This window comes from Hydra viridissima, unplaced genomic scaffold (assembly GCF_058129835.1).
Source record: "Hydra viridissima isolate aposymbiotic clone 2 unplaced genomic scaffold, HvirCarnegie_v1 scaffold_10, whole genome shotgun sequence".
In the NCBI taxonomy this organism is placed as follows: Eukaryota; Metazoa; Cnidaria; class Hydrozoa; order Anthoathecata; family Hydridae; genus Hydra; species Hydra viridissima.
This window is the reverse complement of record NW_028324309.1, coordinates 8,167,247-8,185,936: the sequence shown is the minus strand read 5'-3', so window position 1 is coordinate 8,185,936 and position 18,690 is coordinate 8,167,247. Positions and strand designations below refer to the sequence as shown.

The following is an 18,690-nucleotide window of genomic DNA, read 5'->3' as shown; positions in this document are numbered from 1 at the left end:
AAAATATCTTCCCCCGGATATCAATTCTTAAACAAAGCCACGCGTCGCTTTTTGGACTGAAACGATTCATTACAGGCGAAGTTATTTGCGAAAGTTATCAACGTCAAAAATGAAACTTGATGTACTCTGTTTTAAGACTTTTTTAAAAAAATACATAAATAGTTAATTCTTGTTATCCTTTTTACAATTTCTCTAAATTTTCAAAATGTTATTCATATCTTCTTAATTTTTTTTTTTTTTTAATCCTAATGTTTATTCTTAATTTTTAGAAGCAATATATTCACGATTGTTTAACAGTATCTATTAACATTTTCCGGATTTTTCTTTTTTCGCAAAAAGTCTGTAACAATAAATTTACCAAATAAACATACACAGTGGCGTACCTAGGGTAAATAGCGCCTGGGGCAAACACCGATCTCGCGCCCCTCTTCCCCCACATAAAGTGCTTAATTACAATTTTTTAATAGATGATGACACAAACTTTATTTTATATAATATATTTATTTTATATGATATATTATTTCTTAATTTATTTTATATAATTCTCGCTTATTGTATCGCAACCAAGCCTCTTTTGCGCCCCTTTCAGGCTGGCGCCCATGGCACGTGCCCTACCTGCCCTACCCTAGATACGCCACTGAACATACACAACCCAATAGTTTGATTAACATACTCGGACTCACGAAAAATATGATATCAATTTTATTAGAAATGCTTTTACTTTAGGATGTTCAAAAATCTTTTGTGGTGCATATTCAAATATTTTATTTTCGTGCTAATCCTATTAAAAATTGAATTATCAAACTGTTTTCAAATTGATATTAAGATAAAATGAATTTTTGTATTATATTGACTGAACAATAGAAAACGTTTAAAAATAAGTATCATTGTTTCTGCCTTTTTAAACTTTTCAAGAGGAGTTTCTCATAATTCAAATTAATAAAAACCTAAATATCTGCGTAATCCACGAGCCAAGGAACTAGTGGGGCTAGTGATCATTTGAGTAAAAAGGGAAAAATTTTTAGCTTTAAATTTTTTTGAAAACTTTTGTTTTTTATATATATATATATATATATATGTATATATATATATATATATATATGTATATATATATATATATATATATATATATACATATATATATATATATATATATATATATATATATATATATATATATATATATATATATATATATATATATATATATATATATATATATATATATATATATATATATATATATATATATATATATACACACACTGTCCTCCAAAACATTAGCAACTAAATAAAAAAATGCATTTTTTCTACTTTGAATACTAATTACAGCAATTTTATTTTTTTAAGTACGCTTTAAATACAAAAAATGCTTAATATTACATGTAAGAAAAAAGATTTGTACATAATAACACTACTTGAAAATGATTAAGCTTGTTTTTTTGTTTTTATTGGTATTTTAACGCAAAAACGTGGTCCTCCAAAACATTAGCAACTTTTTATAATTACTCACAAAAACTCACGGAAAATCAGCAGGACAAGTGTGGAAATAATGCCCAAGGGAATTCTAGAGTTGTAATTATTAGTACTTAACCAATGAGAATTAGCTAATTGTTAATTTTTGTCCAGAGATGAATATGGAGTGTTGTAATTATTACAATATAAATTTAAGATCGCAAATATATGCTGCATTGGATTATAATGGCAGGAAACAAGTAATTTAGCTTTTCGAGAACGTATTGTAAAAGATTACAAGAAAGGAGACAAACATAAGGAAATCGCAACGAAATACTCGATTAACAAGTCAATTGTATGTCGAATAATCAAACGATTTAATAAAGGTAGTCCTTTAGAAACAGAACATAAGGGCGGAAGACCACTCAAAACATGTCGTTTCACCGATCGAAAAATTATTCGTCATGTTAAAAAAAATCATTTTGACAGCGCTAATGATGCTATTAAAAAACTGAAGCTTTCCGTGTCTCAAAATACAGTTTGTAGACGGTTAGAACTTTCAGGACTTTTGAGCTTTAGAACAGAAAAAAAACCTTTCATTTTTCAGAAGAATAGAAAAGCTAGAATTGAGTTTGCAAATTCTCATAGAGACTGGACTATAAATGATTGGAATAGAGTACTCTGGAGCGATGAATCAAAGTACAATTTGAAAGGTCCTGATGGAAATTTAAAGGTACGTAGACCTAAAGGTAAACGCTTAGATCCTAAATACACAAGAGGAACAATCAAGCATGATGATGGAAAAAGTCCAATGATTTGGGGTTGTTTTTCTGGTTTTAGTGGAGTTGGACCTATTTACCGAATAAATGTCGTTATGGATCAGTATGTTTATCGTAATATTCTCAAGGAAAAAGTGGTTCCTCATACTGATAATAGCATGCCTCTTTTATGGACATTTCAACAAGACAACGACCCCAAACACACCTCTAAACTCGTTAAAGAATGGTTTGAAACAAATCAAATTAAAGTAATCAAATGGCTAGCTCATTCACCTGATCTCAATCCAATTGAAAATTTATGGTACCAAGTTGAACTCTCCCTAAAACACAAAGGACCCTTTAAAAACGTCGATGAGCTATGTAAAGCTATTGAAACCACATGGAATGAGATTACACAAGAAAAAGTTAATAAACTCGTAAAGTCTATGCCGAGAAGATGTTCCTTGATCCTAAAAAGTAAAGGATATGCCATTAACTATTGATATTAACATTTTTTAGGGTAGTTTTAAAAAAGTTGCTAATGTTTTGGAGGACCACGTTTTTGCGTTAAAATACCAATTCAAACAAAAATTCACGTTTATTTTTTTTCAAGTAGTCTTAATATGTTAAAATCTTTTTTCTCATATGTAACATTAACCATTTTTTTCATTTAAAGCGTGATTAAAAAAAGAAAATTGCTGTTATAAGTAATCAAAGTAGAAATTTTTTTAAACTTTATTTGGTTGCTAATGTTTTGGAGAACAGTGTATATATATATATATATATATATATATATATATATATATATATATATATATATATATATATATATATATATATATATATATATATATATATATATATATATATATATATATATATATATATATATATATATATATATTAGGGCCCTGCGAATCGCTTCGATTCGATTCGATTTGCGAATCAAATGCCGCTTCGATTCGAGATTCGATTCGAAAAAAATGATTCGAGTTTTTCGAATCATTTTTTTATTTAAATTACTTTATGTTTTCATACAAACGGCGTTAAAAAGTTTTCAAAATATCAATATTTATGTTATCAGAAAATTCAGCGGTAGAGTAATTTTGGAACGTAAACATACTTTTCATTACAATTAATTGTCGATTAGGGATTTAAACAGAGCGGAACGCAAATTAGTAACGCAAAAGTTAGGTTTTATTTTTTGCGTCGTTAATGTTTGACTTCGCTTTCACTAAAGTAATTTTAAATTCGATACTTTTTGTTTGTGCTACATCAAGCTATTTTTGCATCAAGCTATAAAATGACTTCTAAAAAATTGGCAGTTAAAGAATTCTTTGAAAAAAAAAGGAGTATTCTGGCAATGCAAACAAGAAAAATGCAACAAAAAGTATTCTGTTTAGAAAACTGGAACTTTATCTCATCTATGGAACCATTTAAAACGTGACCATAAAAAACTACTCGTAGAAGCAACAAAAAAGCGCACATCTGCTACTAAAAGAAAAAAGAATTCCAATAACACAATCGAGCAATCATCAAGTTCCTCGTTAAATTCGAATTTTATTCGACTATATTTATTTCAATAGATACAGTTATTAAAAAAAACTACGACCGTGCAGTGCTTAGACTTGTAATTGAAGATGGAAGATCATTTGAGACAACTTCTGGATCTAGCTTTATTTATCTGTGCTCGGTGCTTACTCAAGGGCAATATCATCCACCACACCCGACCACTTTATCTCGAAATTTAGGTGACATGGTCGATGATTTATATATTAACTTCCAACAAAGTATAAAAAGCCAATTAATCTCCAAACCTAGCATCACTTTTGATCACTTTAAAGCCGACAATGGCGATAACTTTCTTGTTTCTACTTGCCACTTTATTTCATCCTGTTGGTTGTTGATTCTATAGAGATTGCTCTAGCTGAGTGTTCACAAAAAAAAAACTGAATGAAACTGCCACCGACTTGTCTAACTGAAACACAAGTGCAATTGTTAACAACAGTCGCTCCTATTTATAACTAGCCATTTTTTAACTGTGTACATTTTCTTACACCAGTATATGTAAAAAATGTAATAAAGACAACTTGCATTCTTCTACATGGAAGTTCAATAGTACATTACAACAATTTACAGTTTCGAATAATTTCTAAAATCAAAATTAAGAGTTATTACAATATTTTCATAATCTGGGAGTATTTGCAAATATAAATTAGCACCCGTTTAGGCGTTAAGCTCCACAACATATGAGTATAAGCACACCTTTAGTGGCAATGTAACATTTCTTTTCATGCTTTTTAAAATTCGATTCTCTAAGATATTTATTGTAACATTTCAGACAGGTAAATTTAGTTATTAAGCGTTTTTCTGTTTTTTTCAGCATTTTGGTTTCTTCTGCAATCAGCTTCTCTGTAGGAATTGCTGGTGGTATGAGCTCCAATTCAAAATCCTCTGATAACAATTCCGCCAACTCTTCAAGATCTATCTCAATAAAATCATCCACAACTAATTCAATTTGGTTATCAATATTTTCAAGCAAAAAAGAATAATCTTGATTAATAGCAAAGTTTTCTGTCATACTCATTTTATGTATCGATGCTCAGTAAAATACTTTAAAAAATATTTTTATTGGATAGTCGAGACCAACTTTTTCCGACGTCGAAAAAAATAAAAATACTCCCCGGTTTCGCAATTATCACCTATTGTTTCGCTTTTGTTATCTAAACAATACCGTAACACGCATATCTTTTTTATAAAACAATGCGTTGAACGTCCATCTATTAATACGTCCTTGGTAAAACTAAAAAAAAATCTTGAATATCTGACGTTCAATGATATCATTTGGTTACGTTTATTATAACTTTTTAAACGGTTTTATTAGTTCGATCAAGGACGTATTAATAGATGGACGTTCAACGCATTGTTTTATAAAAAAGATATGCGTGTTACGGTATTGTTTAGATAACAAAAGCGAAACAATAGGTGATAATTGCGAAACCGGGGAGTATTTTTATTTTTTTCGACGTCGGAAAAAGTTGGTCTCGACTATCCAATAAAAATATTTTTTAAAGTATTTTACTGAGCATCGATACATAAAATGAGTATGACAGAAAACTTTGCTATTAATCAAGATTATTCTTTTTTGCTTGAAAATATTGATAACCAAATTGAATTAGTTGTGGATGATTTTATTGAGATAGATCTTGAAGAGTTGGCGGAATTGTTATCAGAGGATTTTGAATTGGAGCTCATACCACCAGCAATTCCTACAGAGAAGCTGATTGCAGAAGAAACCAAAATGCTGAAAAAAACAGAAAAACGCTTAATAACTAAATTTACCTGTCTGAAATGTTACAATAAATATCTTAGAGAATCGAATTTTAAAAAGCATGAAAAGAAATGTTACATTGCCACTAAAGGTGTGCTTATACTCATATGTTGTGGAGCTTAACGCCTAAACGGGTGCTAATTTATATTTGCAAATACTCCCAGATTATGAAAATATTGTAATAACTCTTAATTTTGATTTTAGAAATTATTCGAAACTGTAAATTGTTGTAATGTACTATTGAACTTCCATGTAGAAGAATGCAAGTTGTCTTTATTACATTTTTTACATATACTGGTGTAAGAAAATGTACACAGTTAAAAAATGGCTAGTTAAAGGTAATAGATGATTGACATTTCTCTTTAACCTGGGTTCCATTACAGCCAAGTTAGTATGGTAGATGGTGCTAAAATCACAACAGACTTCTAAACATATTAATGAACAACCTTTATGTCTAATAACTTTCAAGTTTTCAACTGTATTACCTTCTCTCGTTTCAATTATTCCAACATCCTCATTTGATGTGCTTCGGAAATTTTTAAAATCAGAAAATTTATTTCTGATTACAAAAAAAGATATTATTTGAAGTCATTATTACATTTACAGATGTTTATGCATGAAATGTTGGAGAATATAATATTAGCAGATTGAAGATTTAGTTGATCTGGAAGAGATTTGTTAATGTTAATGGATAATGGCACTTCACGATTTAAAACAATTAGTCTCCACATACCATTTGATTGGCGATAACTATTGATTTTAACTATTACAAAATAATTTTTATTATTTTCATTGTAACAGTCAAAACCATGTTTTGATGCAAATGCTTTTAAATGTTGATGAATACTTATCGCATGTACTTTTTTATTTCTTCCAACTCTTGTGAGTGTGTTACATACATAACAGGTTTTTGTGTGTTCAGAAAAAGTAAAGAATTTATCATTCCTCTCAACTTCAAAGCCTTTTTTTAATTTTAAATCTAACCTGTATAAGACCATATAACATGGTTTGCATAATTATTCAGGATGAACTTTTTGATAGTCTGAGGTTGTATCCAGCTTGTAAAAGCTAAGAATTGCTTGTTTATAGATAACAACAGGTTTTATTTGATAGTGACTATCCTGCTTTATTATGCAGCCACACTTTCTACATAAATGTTTTAAATATTCCTCATGAAGACTCATTTATCCTGTAATGAGATAATAAATATGAATATAAAATTACTTCTTTTGATATAATATTTAGAAAAGGTTAAAAATAAGGCTATACATCACTTGTAGAAGGCTCAAGAATATGCAACTAAAAGTATGGTCTTATCATTTTTATTATTTCTGTTGTTACTATTAGTAACAACAGTAATAATTAAAAAAATAAGATCATTATAACTTAAAGTAGCTCTACATGACAGTTTAAAAATGCTTAAACAAAAATGCTCATTAAAAATACATACTTTATATATCTTTCCAACTCCTGAAACGAAGAGTATTTTATGAACTTTAAGATGCTTTTAGTTACAATACCTTTAGACAAAATGCAGTTTAGGTATCGAAAGTAAGAAGTTTTTTAACTAGGTCGTTCACGAAAAAAAAATCACAAATTCATGAGAAAAAAAAAAGCGAGGCAAATAAGTTCGACATTTCCGACAAAAATAAGAAATACTCTCTGATTTGAACCTTAAAGTGGGAAGCATAATCTGAGAGTGGGGTAAAAAGAGCATTAAAAATATCTTTTTCGACCTTTAAACTATATCATAGCAGGTTCAATTTAATAAGGAAAATTTGTTTCACTTTACTCTATCCATTCTAGTAAACCAAACATAGCCTTTTTGCAAAAGCCTAGTTTTAGACGTCAAAGTTTAAACACAGCTAAATTTTTATTAAGCAAAGTTCATAGCTCAAATCAACCTTTTTCAGATTTGTGAACTATTCTTGATTAATTTTTTTGTCTTTTATAACCATAAGCTTCAGTAAATGCATAATTAAAATGGGTTTACTGAGGAAGGTTTTTTGACGGAAATTTGACGAGTAGAAGTCGGAGTATCTGTATCATGAATTTAGAAAATTGACGGTAACAAGCATAGTTTTTGGCTAATTGGCGGCACCTTTGATCTATAACAATGCGTTGAAAGTCCATCTATTATACGTCCTTGGTTTTACAAAAAACGGTTTCCAATGGTGAGTCATCACCAAATTGCCATTGTCGCGAACTAAAATGTTTTCTCTAGGTTTTGTGCTTTGTATACGTTGTATTTCAATGGCCTCGCGAATTTTCCTAGTGTAGTTGTTTGAAGCTATAGAAAGTGTTTTAGGGTTCTCCCAGTTTATTTTACCATTACAATGTTGTGAATGTTCCATTATTCCAGATGTTTCCCAGTTGGCTTTTGTAACGTTATTTTTGTGTTCTTGAACTCGTGTAGAAATCTTTTTTCTTGTTTCCCCAATATAACATGCGCCACATGTGCAATTAAGTTGGTACACTCCTGGATAACGATTCGGAGGCAGTTTAGATTTGTTTCGGCAAAGTATATTGACTAAGGGATTACCAAAACGAAAGACCGTTTTAATAGTCTTTGGTTACGTTTATCATAATTTTTTAAACGGTTTTTTTAATGATTTTATTAGTTTGATAATGGCTCTCACCATATGAGCCGAAATATTACATAAAAAAGAAAAAGAAATAATAGTATGATACCGTATATGATGTTTTAATAATTATAATACTTTTACACGTAGTATTAAAGATGTCACTTAAATAATATATATATATATATTATTTAAGTGACATCTTTAATACTATTATATATATATATATATATATATATATATATAAATAATATATATATATATATATATATATATATATATATATATATATATATATATATATATATATATATATATATTCAATTTGCCTTAAATTTAAGAGAAAAATGATTTTAATGATTTTTAAGTGAATTTTTGATCGATTTTGATAAAAAATGCGGGGTTTAAATTTTGATGATAAAAAGTTCATATTGCTTACAGCAAAAAAATTCTTATTTTCCAATGGCTGGTTAAGGAAAAAACACTGAATACTTGAATCTACTGCAGTCAATTTATATCGTAAAAAACTTATTGAACAATTCCGTTTCATATCTTTGTTAAAACTTAAAATCTTGTTATCCAAATACAACCTATCCCAACATAGTGAATTATTATTTATTCGTTACAAGTCCTCTTTTTTAAAGATCAACTTAAAACAAATAAAGCTCTTGATTCTTATAATCAATTCATCTCAGATAAACTTTAAAGGTGGAGTAAAAGTATTTCAGAAGTATGTTTTTATTAACTGCAGAAACGATAGATGTAATTTTTATTTCCAAATTAAAGTTAGAGAGCTTTTTTATGCTATTTCTTGAAGTTTAAATGTTTTAGGTGAGGTATTTACAAAGCATAGATAATATTCTGCAGAGCTGGGCAACCGCTACTTTTTTTTGAGTCCGATATCTGATAATCTGATAGTTTGAGTTCCTAATCCGCTATCGATAGTCCGGTAGTTGTCCTATATAGCCCGTACGATGATCGATATTCTGATACTCCGATATCTTAAAAAAAATTTAAATGCTTTTTTTGATTTTCTTTACCAGCTTGCCACAGGCAACTTGCACAGGCTGACTACGTTGCTGACTGAGTTCGAGGCCTTATAGTGCTATCATAGGAAGACTGGCCATCTCCCTGGCTGGAGGTATCCAGCATAATTATCTCTCTTTATCACTCCTCTGGCTCATTTCACTATTAGGCCGGCTTGACATATCACTGTGGCTTATAGCGCTAGATGTCCGACTTGACGTAAATGTTAAATACTTGTCCATTTTAACTTGGCATGATATTTAGCTGTAATTGTTTACAGAAATTTTTTTAAAAGGTATAAAACCCATCAATGATTGTTTTTTAAGTAATTAATGATTTATTAATACTTAAATATTGCTTAGTCGCAAAACTGGAACTGGGGGTAAATAACAAGTTGCGGTTGCTACAGTTTTTTGAGAGGAAGTATTTTGTTTTTCGAATTTACTGTAGTAGATTTTACAGCTATCATAGAGCTTCATTGTAGCGCAACTTGTAACTTAGGCAACTGAGCTCAATGTGTTTTGGGACTCTAAGGATAAAGAGGATAACGATCTTATCCGAAATCTTACAGAGCTGTTGAGATAAGAATCTAACAGAGCTGACGGACACTTTGACTTAATGCAGCAGTTAAAGTAGAGAATGACGTGTCCCCGGTCGGGTAGGCGAAGAGCAACACTTAAAAAAAAAATATGGAGATATGCGCGATCATGAATTTGAATCTGCACTTGTTCAAAAAAAAAATTATTTATTTCATATATAAAAAACCAAGAAGACGGAAATACAAAATTCGGACGGTCCGATAGTCCACTACTGCTTAGTCCGTTAGTTATTGGAATATCAGATATCTAATATCGCCGATCCGAAAGTCGAAGTCCGTTACATATATTAGTCCGATAATCTGTACGATACTAGCGGAATATAGGAACTTTTATTGGAAGTGCCCACCTCTGGTAAATACCTCTTATTATGTAATAAACATATAATCTATACATTTACTTACTAATACTTTAATACTTACTAATATGCATGCACTATATTATGACAGATTGTAGTTGATATTTACTAAACTTTTACATATTTTAGGGCTCTTTGTCTAAAAGCAGTTGCCTACATGTTGATGATAAAATTATACAGCTTAACCCAGCGGATAAGACAGATATCAATTTAGAAATACTTCAGTTGATGTTTTAAAGTAACTTGTTACAAATTACAAAACAGCAAGCAATATGTTTCACAAAATAGCTTTTGGTAAAATCAATCAATAATTATTTTTAATGTAATTATACACGTTTTGTATGTCCTTCTACTGAACCAGACATTCTCATGCTTAAGAAATTCACTGATAAAAAGTCTGAAGTGAACCGAGATAAGCCAAAAGAATGCCAGGCTTAATTGATGAATATATCAAAAAAACTAAAAGAATTGAATGCAAACCACTTTCTGCTCAATTATGCAAGAAATGACTATAATGAGTTTTTTCTCCTGGAATCTTTTACTGTTGGTCTAGAAACAAACATGATCCAAAAGCCTGATGTCCTGCATTGAGCTTGTTGGATGACATAGGCCCTTTACTCGCTGAAGATAGAATTAGCTGATGATGTCATTGAAAACAAACTTAATGAAGCTTAATGTTTATAAATTAAAAGGAATTTAAAGATTTGTTGTCTGTGTTTACATCTATTCACAAATTACTAGTAGATCAGAGCACAGATGCTCCCATAAATGATACTCTGCTGATCCAGCAAATTCGAGAGTGTAAAGTCAGCTGGCTTAATTATGATGACTTTATATGGTTAAATGTAGTGATATATTAGTCCGGAATTGGCAGCTCTTGTTTTGTTTTTACCACTATCTTCAAGTAATAAAACACAGCTTGTAATTTCAGCCTAATCTGATTGAGGGAATATTTATTGAAAGCACTGCCTTACAATTTGGTAGAATCAACCATACCATGCACTTGCTTTCACACTATAGGTTGTGCAGAGCTAAGCACGTTGATCAATGCAGTTTGATCAATGCCACATTTACTTATGATGAAGTCAGAAACAACATCTGCAGCAAGTTGTAGAGCAATATTGGAAACTGTTTAGTTATGCCTTGTAGATACAGTTGTTTCTTGATATCTTTAATACTTGATATCTTGAACTTTTTTTTGTGTCCCTTGGACACTACTTACTCCTTTGAGCCAAAATCCTTTTGATATTTCAGACGCAAAAATATGTCAGTCATTAATCGAAAACTGAGAAACAAATCTGTAATTTATTTTGTTGAAAAATTGTGCGCCTGTGTATCAACAAAAACAAAACAATAAACTGTCAAGCTTTCAACAAAAACAAACCAATGCTAAAAATTTCTATCCTTCAAGCAATGAATCCTTTGCACTGAATCTTGAAGATCTAATGAAGATGGAAAAGATTTTTTAAACAATGCCAGGTTACAGATTTTTCCCAAAAATTATTTCCTGATGTTGCTTATTAGACAAAATGTTCATTTGTCACGAATCCGAATGTTACAAAAATAATGCACTTATTCATTTGTCTGGGATCAACAACACGGTCTTCTTCCTTCCATATTTCGTAACTACTTTAACAGTAGGACGTGTGGGCATAACCTAAGATCAGTCACTTTTAACAACTTAACCATCCCACAAAAACAGACAACTATACATGGAATAAAATCCATTACATATCAGTGTATCCTATCTTGGAACACCCTTCCGTACACCCTAAAAACAGATTTTATCCTTAGATCCAAGAATCTGTTCTTAAAGTCACTCCATCATTTTTATCTAAAAAGTTACGCTTAACTTTATTCTTAACCTCTAACTTTTTTCTTTATGTTTATGTACATTTCATAATTTCTTATTTGTGTATATGCGTATATATGTATGTATATGTGAATACATTATAATAACTATTTGACCTATATTTTAATTCTTTTAAAAGTCTGTTTTATAAGTGTTACTTATAAATTTTTGTAAAGTTCTATTTTTACTGTGACTAGTTTATTTCTTATGTTTTTCTCTTATCTTTTCTTTATATTATTTAGGTCATTGCGTTTTATTAGTGAATTACTATTTGCAATGACCTGTGTTTTTTTGTAACATCCTTAACAAGAATTATATATATTGATTGATATTGATTGATTGTTACACACTGATATTAGAGAGCTTACGATCTGAATACTGCAACGGCAACGGAGACGACAAAGGTCTGGATCGAGCGGTTGCGGTATTCCAAAAAAAATAGTTACGAATTTCCGCTTCAAAAAAAAGAAAACATCTCACGCTGGTAAATCTGAGTTAAAAATCTCCCACATAGTCCAAAAGAACGTACTTTCCGCAAAAATTTGCTTGAATTTAGTAAAAACAAGTACACTTTAAAACGTTATTTATGCAAAAGAATAACGTATTTTGTTGTGGATTTTTTAGAAGATTTTCAGGAAAGAGATAAAAAAAACATTTTAATTAAAAAACACATAATAAAAAGTGTTTTTAAGCGTAAATTTTACTTTTCAATTGTGCTGTATCAATTTTGGAATCAAAAGTGGTATTCGTTGAGGAGATTGCTTCAACGAAAAAGTTAAAAAACTAGATATTGCAATGATTGCTATAAAGTTACGTGTTTTGAGTTTGCAACTTTTGTTTTAAAATGTTAGTAAGAAGCTAAAAGTTTGTTCGTAAGAAGCTAAAAGTTTGTTTGAAAGAAGCTAAAAGTTTGTTTGAAAATGTGTCAAAAAAGCAAGTATTTTTTGAGCTTTTAATGTTAAAATATGCAATTTGAAAGCAATAAAAAAAGTTGTAAAGACAAAATGTAGTTTTAAGTATATACAAGTCATTCCCTAAGTATTTAAGGAAATGGTTGAAAGCCTATCTACTACGAATATGCATTTTGATTCTCACTATTTGTGTTTCATGTTAATTTGACTTTGCGCCCATTATGGATTTTCGTATCTTTTTATATAAACAATAACAACGATTTTTGTTAACAAATCAAAATAAAAAACTCTATAGTTTAATAACTAAGAGTTTAATATTTTTAAATGCAATTTTTGAGAATGGCTCAAGCATCAAATCAACAAACGACTAGTGCAAAGTATGTATTATGTTTAATAATTTTTTTTTAATATATTGGTTATTTATTTGTTGAAAAAAATGTGTATACAAACTAAGCTTTAGGTTATGTATAAAGAAAAAGAACTGCTCTAAATTTCACATGCATTCTGGGTCATGTGATAAACATCGACCCCCGTTCATGTTTTTGGAAAACCTCCTCTGCTCAAAGATTTCATCAGAAAAAAAATGTTGATGTTAAAAAAAACAAACTTAAATAAACACTCTGCCTTTGAAAGTAAGGCGTTTAATTTTTTTTTTGTGATATACTATGTCATATATAGGTTATTTTATTTATATAGATTACTTTATAATAGTAATAATATAATATAATATATATAAAAAATAAATTAAATTAGTTTAAAAAAATTTACTATATTTTATTCATATTGGTTAGTTGATGTTTTATAAAATTCAAAAATTATTAATATTGACATATGAACTTATTTATTTCTATGGAAGTTTTAAACAAGTTCACATATATATGAATATGTGAACTTACGTAAAACTTTCATAGAAAATCCATTTCTCGAACTGAATTTCAGCTTGCGCTATGTTTTTTTTTGAAGTTATTTTCCTCTTTATTTCAGAAAGTAAGAACAGAAGAACCAAGAGGGGATCACTTCAGCATAATTAGTAAATTTAAATGATGCTTCATAAAAACAGTTATTTTCATAGCCACAAATCTTAATAAAAACATATTATGATATAAGAACATTTAACCAGTTAAGAAGAAAAAGAATTCAAAAATGCATTATTTTATACCTCGAAGAATTGGTTAAGTATATTTTTATTTATTTTTGCTTTAAATTATTTTGTTAATCATCAAAATAAAATTTATATAAATTTATTTGCTCATCAAAATAACAAATTACTTTCACATAAAAATATAATTACCTCAATATCCACATTCGCATCCACACAATTTTGAAATTGCTTTTTTCATATTATTATTTATTTTATGCCTATTAATGCTTTTAAAAGCTTTTGTGACTATGAAAATAACCGTTTTTGAATCACCATTCAGGTATTATTGAACTCTTTGTTGACAAGAGATTGAACAGCAGTATCAACAACAAAGCCTTCAGCAGTATATCTTTGTATATAAAAGGAAACTTTGAGATGATTTATATTATGAAAGTATTTCATACGTATTGGGGTATTTATGCTGACAACAACATTTGATTCCCCAACATAAGATAATTTTGTTTTTGATATACCATGATCTTTTATTTTAGAATAATTTCTTTTTTTAAGGTAATTTATTCCATTAAATCTTGATGGATTAAACAGTTGAACTGCTGTATCTTGTTTTTCTATTAAAAAAAGAAGGTTTTTCATGTTATTTCTTGGTGTTAGTAACTCTATGCGTCCTCCATAGCTCTCTAAAATAGCTGCCATAAACCTCATTATTTGCCATGGAATTTATAATTTAATTGATGAAACAAGACCTGTTAAATGACTTCTGGTGAGTTTGGAGAGCATTGCAATTCCTATTTCTTTTAAATAGCCATCTAGCATCGGCCCAACCAATACCAGGTGATTTCCAACATTCTTTTCAATTTCTGAGTCCATTTCACTTCCCATTGAGTAGTCTTTCGGAAATTTTATTTCGTTTTGCAACCACGGTCGCTCAAATAATGAAAGTCTCAGCTCAGTCTTTATCCAGAATTTACTACTTCTTTCAGTTTGGGAGGACGCCATTTTGAATGAAAAACTATGATGGTGTTGCGTTAAAAAAGTTAGTCGTTAAAAAAGTTAACAAATAGTTCTGCGCATGCTTTACGCATGCGCAGTATGGTCAAAGAAGGTTCGTTAGGGAATGAAATTAGACGTTAAAAAAGTTGCATTGTTTCATTAGGGTATGTAAAATAATAAAAATTAGTGTATACTTTATATTAAAAATGGCTGTCCATGTTTACTCAGTATATGAAATTATTTTATACTTTATGTTAAAAATGGCTGTCCATGTTTACTCAGTTGCTGAATTTATAAGCTTTACTACTGATATATGGACCAGTAGTTCAAATGAAAGCTTCATGAGCCTGACAGGTCACTGTTTAGACAATACATTTAATCAGAAAACTGTTGTACTTAGAGTAGTTCCATTTCCTGAGAGGCATACAGCAGCAAATATTGCTGAATTGATTGAAGATATTATGGCTAAATTTAAAATATCACCTTCAAAAATTCATTTAATAGCTAGAGATAATGGTACAAATATTGTTAAGGCTATTAAAGATAGCCCATATGATAGTATGCCTTGTTTTTTACACACACTGCAACTAGTAATTAATGAGTGTATTTTTGAACAAACAGTTGTCAAGAATGTCATTGCAAACTGGCATTCAATTGTTGGGCATTTTAGCCATTCTCCCCAAGCCTGCCCTAAACTTAAAGCTCTTCAAGAAGCAAACAATGTTCCTAAGCACAAACTTATTCAAAATGTTCCAACAAGGTGGAATAGTACCTGTCATATGTTAGAACTAATTTATGAACAAAGGAAACCTCTAACCATATATGCACTTGAAAATGGTAAGCTTCCTTTATTAAATGCAAACAAATGGATGATTATTGGACAGTTTTGTGTTTTGCTAAAAGATTTTCCCAAAACAAGAGTTCGCTTGAGTGAAAGAAATTCTATTGTCTCAGATATTATACCACAAACACAGTTTTTGAAACATTTCATTAATAAAGCTTTAATTGATGACAACTAATTCAATGGAGAATAGTTTCAAACAATATACTAATAACTATAACATCATCTTGTCAATATTTCTTGATCCCAGATTCAAATTAAAAATGTTCAAAAATGAAAACACCTTTTCAGCTGCTAAAACAAGTACTGAGAACATAACCATTCAGCTTATTAAAACCCATGAAAATATAAAAAACATCAAAGTTACTGAAAATGATCAGTCTGCAGCTTGTGACATTGAAAATATTGACTCAAAATATGAAAATAATGGTACAGTACTAAATGAATAGAAAGATATAGTAGAAATGGATTTTGACAATTGCTTCGAAGAACTTGTAGGATTTAATTCTAAATAAATCGGTCAACCACAAACTTTAATTTCAAATGAAACTTTATTAAACAAAATTCAGCTCTACTCAAATGAAGACCTTATTGATAAAGAAAGCAATCTTTTGTTGTGGTGGAAATCACAGAAAACCAAAATGCGACTATTAGCAAAGCTTGCTTTAAAGTATTTAAGCTGCCCACTATCTTCTGTGGAGAGTGAAAGACTTTTTAGTATTGGTGAAAATGTATATACTGCAAAGAGAAATAGCTTAACAGGAGCTCACGGTGAAATGTTTTTAGAATTAGAAAATTTCGGGGAAAAAAATTTGGAAAAAATAATTGAAACTTTCTTTGAGAGCTTTTGCTCAAAAATAAAAAAAAATCCCTCCCAATGTCTTAATCAAAATTTCAAAGCATATTCTGTTGTGGATTTGAGGGTTGCGCAAATAAAGAGTATCGTCAGCCAGGGTAACTTTGGTCAGTTTTGGCAGTTTTTCTTAAACATCTCTGAATCTTATTAATTTTTTACAGTTTTCTCTTGTGGTAATAACATTATAGGTCTTGGCTATAGGCCTCTATATTTATTTTTTTAATTTTTTTATTACAAATATTTATTTTTAAACGCCGAAAAGTGACCAATGTTACCCCAGGTTTTTATCATGTTTGATCAATAATACCCCTGGTATGGGGTAACATTGGTCACTTTTTGGAGTTTTAAAAAATCATCAGTCTTTAAACACTTAGAGAAACATGAAAAGAACATTTAAATAGACAAAAAATTTTGCAACTAGCTCCCTGTTATTGTGCAAAAGTCATTAAAAGTCATTTTCTAGTAGGTCATTACCGTAATCTGAGGATGATGACACTTGTTCAACTCTTGCCCTTTTCTTGTTATTCTTGGTGTTACTGTTGTTCTTGGTGTTATTGTTATTCTTTGATGTGGTAGGAGTTGTGTTATTCACCAGATCTTGCGGTGTTATCGCTTTGCCAGGTGTGATCTATTTCCCTCTGGTGCGATTTGTTTTCCCATCCTGTCCACAATGTTTCACTAATAGACCTTCTATATCTTCATTGAATACTTCCTTAACAGTACTACCGGTACCTCCTCCAATGCCTTTGTTAACCTGTGGCAAACGCTTCATGACCATTTCTTTATCGAAGGGAAATATTCCACTAGCCTTGAAGTCAGATCTCAAATTATCGCTTTTCAATTGACGTTGCAGTAGAGCAAGAAGACCGAGGAACTGATTTTTTGGTATTGATTTTTTGATGCGCGTTTCTATCTTTAGCGAACGGAAAACAGCAACGTCCAGCGGTTGAAGCAAATGGGAAGCGTATATTCCGAACTGTCGACTAGCCTTTCTCACGCTTATTCTTCCAGTTAAACATTCTTTTATAGTATTGGACAACGTTTCTTGACTGTATGAAGTTGCATATGCTCTTGAACCACGCTTTCGCTTATATTTCCACGGCATTTTCACCGGCTAAGAATTCAAATGGTTCAATAAATGTATCAGAAGTTTCAAAAAATGCCAAAATAAACTCAATGTAGTCTACGAAGTAACTGTGCTATATTCACAAAAACTGTTGATATACCAAAATTGTTGATAAAATAGTCGATATATATTGTTGGTATTTCTAACAAAATTAAAACATGTTATCTTTGTTAAATTTTAGGAATTTAAAAAAAATCAACAATTGACCCCGGTCAACAAAGTCACCCCGGCGACCAAAGTTACCCCGGTTGACGGTACCATTTTGAATACTTTTTTAACGGGCAAACTTTTTTAACGCCGTAAGGCGTTAAAAAAGTTTTAATGATTTTGCGCATGCGCAGATTTCACATTTAATAAACTTTTTTAACGACTAACTTTTTTAACGCAACAATGGCATAAATATGCGGGAATTTTTTTTAACCCAAATTGCTAATTTCCATATTCTTAAACTACCAAATACTAAAATTGACGGAAACGATATAATTATTTTATATCAAATGTTTAGCTAAATTTAAATGCTAGATTATCGACAACCGGTTCTTTTTTCAAATAAATCCGCAAGTGGGAGAAATCAGCTGTACAACTTCAAAACACAGTATCTGTATTTTTCATAATCAATGATATATTATATATACTAGATGTCTAACTTGCGGGATTTTATTGGACAAAAAGTGAATCCGCTTTTTTTGTTTACAAATTGAATCCGCCATTTGTAATAAGGGCAAAAACTATATCCGCCATTTGTAATAAGGGCAAAAACTATATCCGACGTGCGAAATAAAAGTTAAAAATGCACGTTTTTGCCCGAATTAGAAATGACTCCCACGGCTTCACATTTCGGATCGAAGTTAGACATCTAGTATATATAATATATCATTGTTCATAATAGACATTTCTCTAATTCGA

At 30.0% G+C, this 18,690-nt stretch overlaps 1 protein-coding gene and 1 pseudogene across 2 annotated transcripts; one reads left to right on the top strand and one right to left on the bottom strand.

Annotated features, from left to right (window-relative positions):
• Nucleotides 1–5,829: 5,829 nt before the first annotated feature.
• Nucleotides 5,830–7,115, bottom strand: LOC149882979 (uncharacterized; annotated as a pseudogene). Its single transcript, XR_016444691.1, has 2 exons — nucleotides 6,995–7,115; nucleotides 5,830–6,733 (listed from the first exon to the last, which is right to left on the bottom strand). The product of XR_016444691.1 is annotated as an uncharacterized LOC149882979 (transcript).
• An 8,106-nt stretch (nucleotides 7,116–15,221) lies between these two features.
• Nucleotides 15,222–15,980, top strand: LOC149882978 (zinc finger BED domain-containing protein 4-like). Its single transcript, XM_090100984.1, has one exon. The coding sequence runs from the start codon at nucleotides 15,222–15,224 to the stop codon at nucleotides 15,978–15,980; it is 759 nt and encodes a 252-aa protein (XP_089957110.1).
• The last annotated feature ends 2,710 nt before the right edge of the window (nucleotides 15,981–18,690 follow it).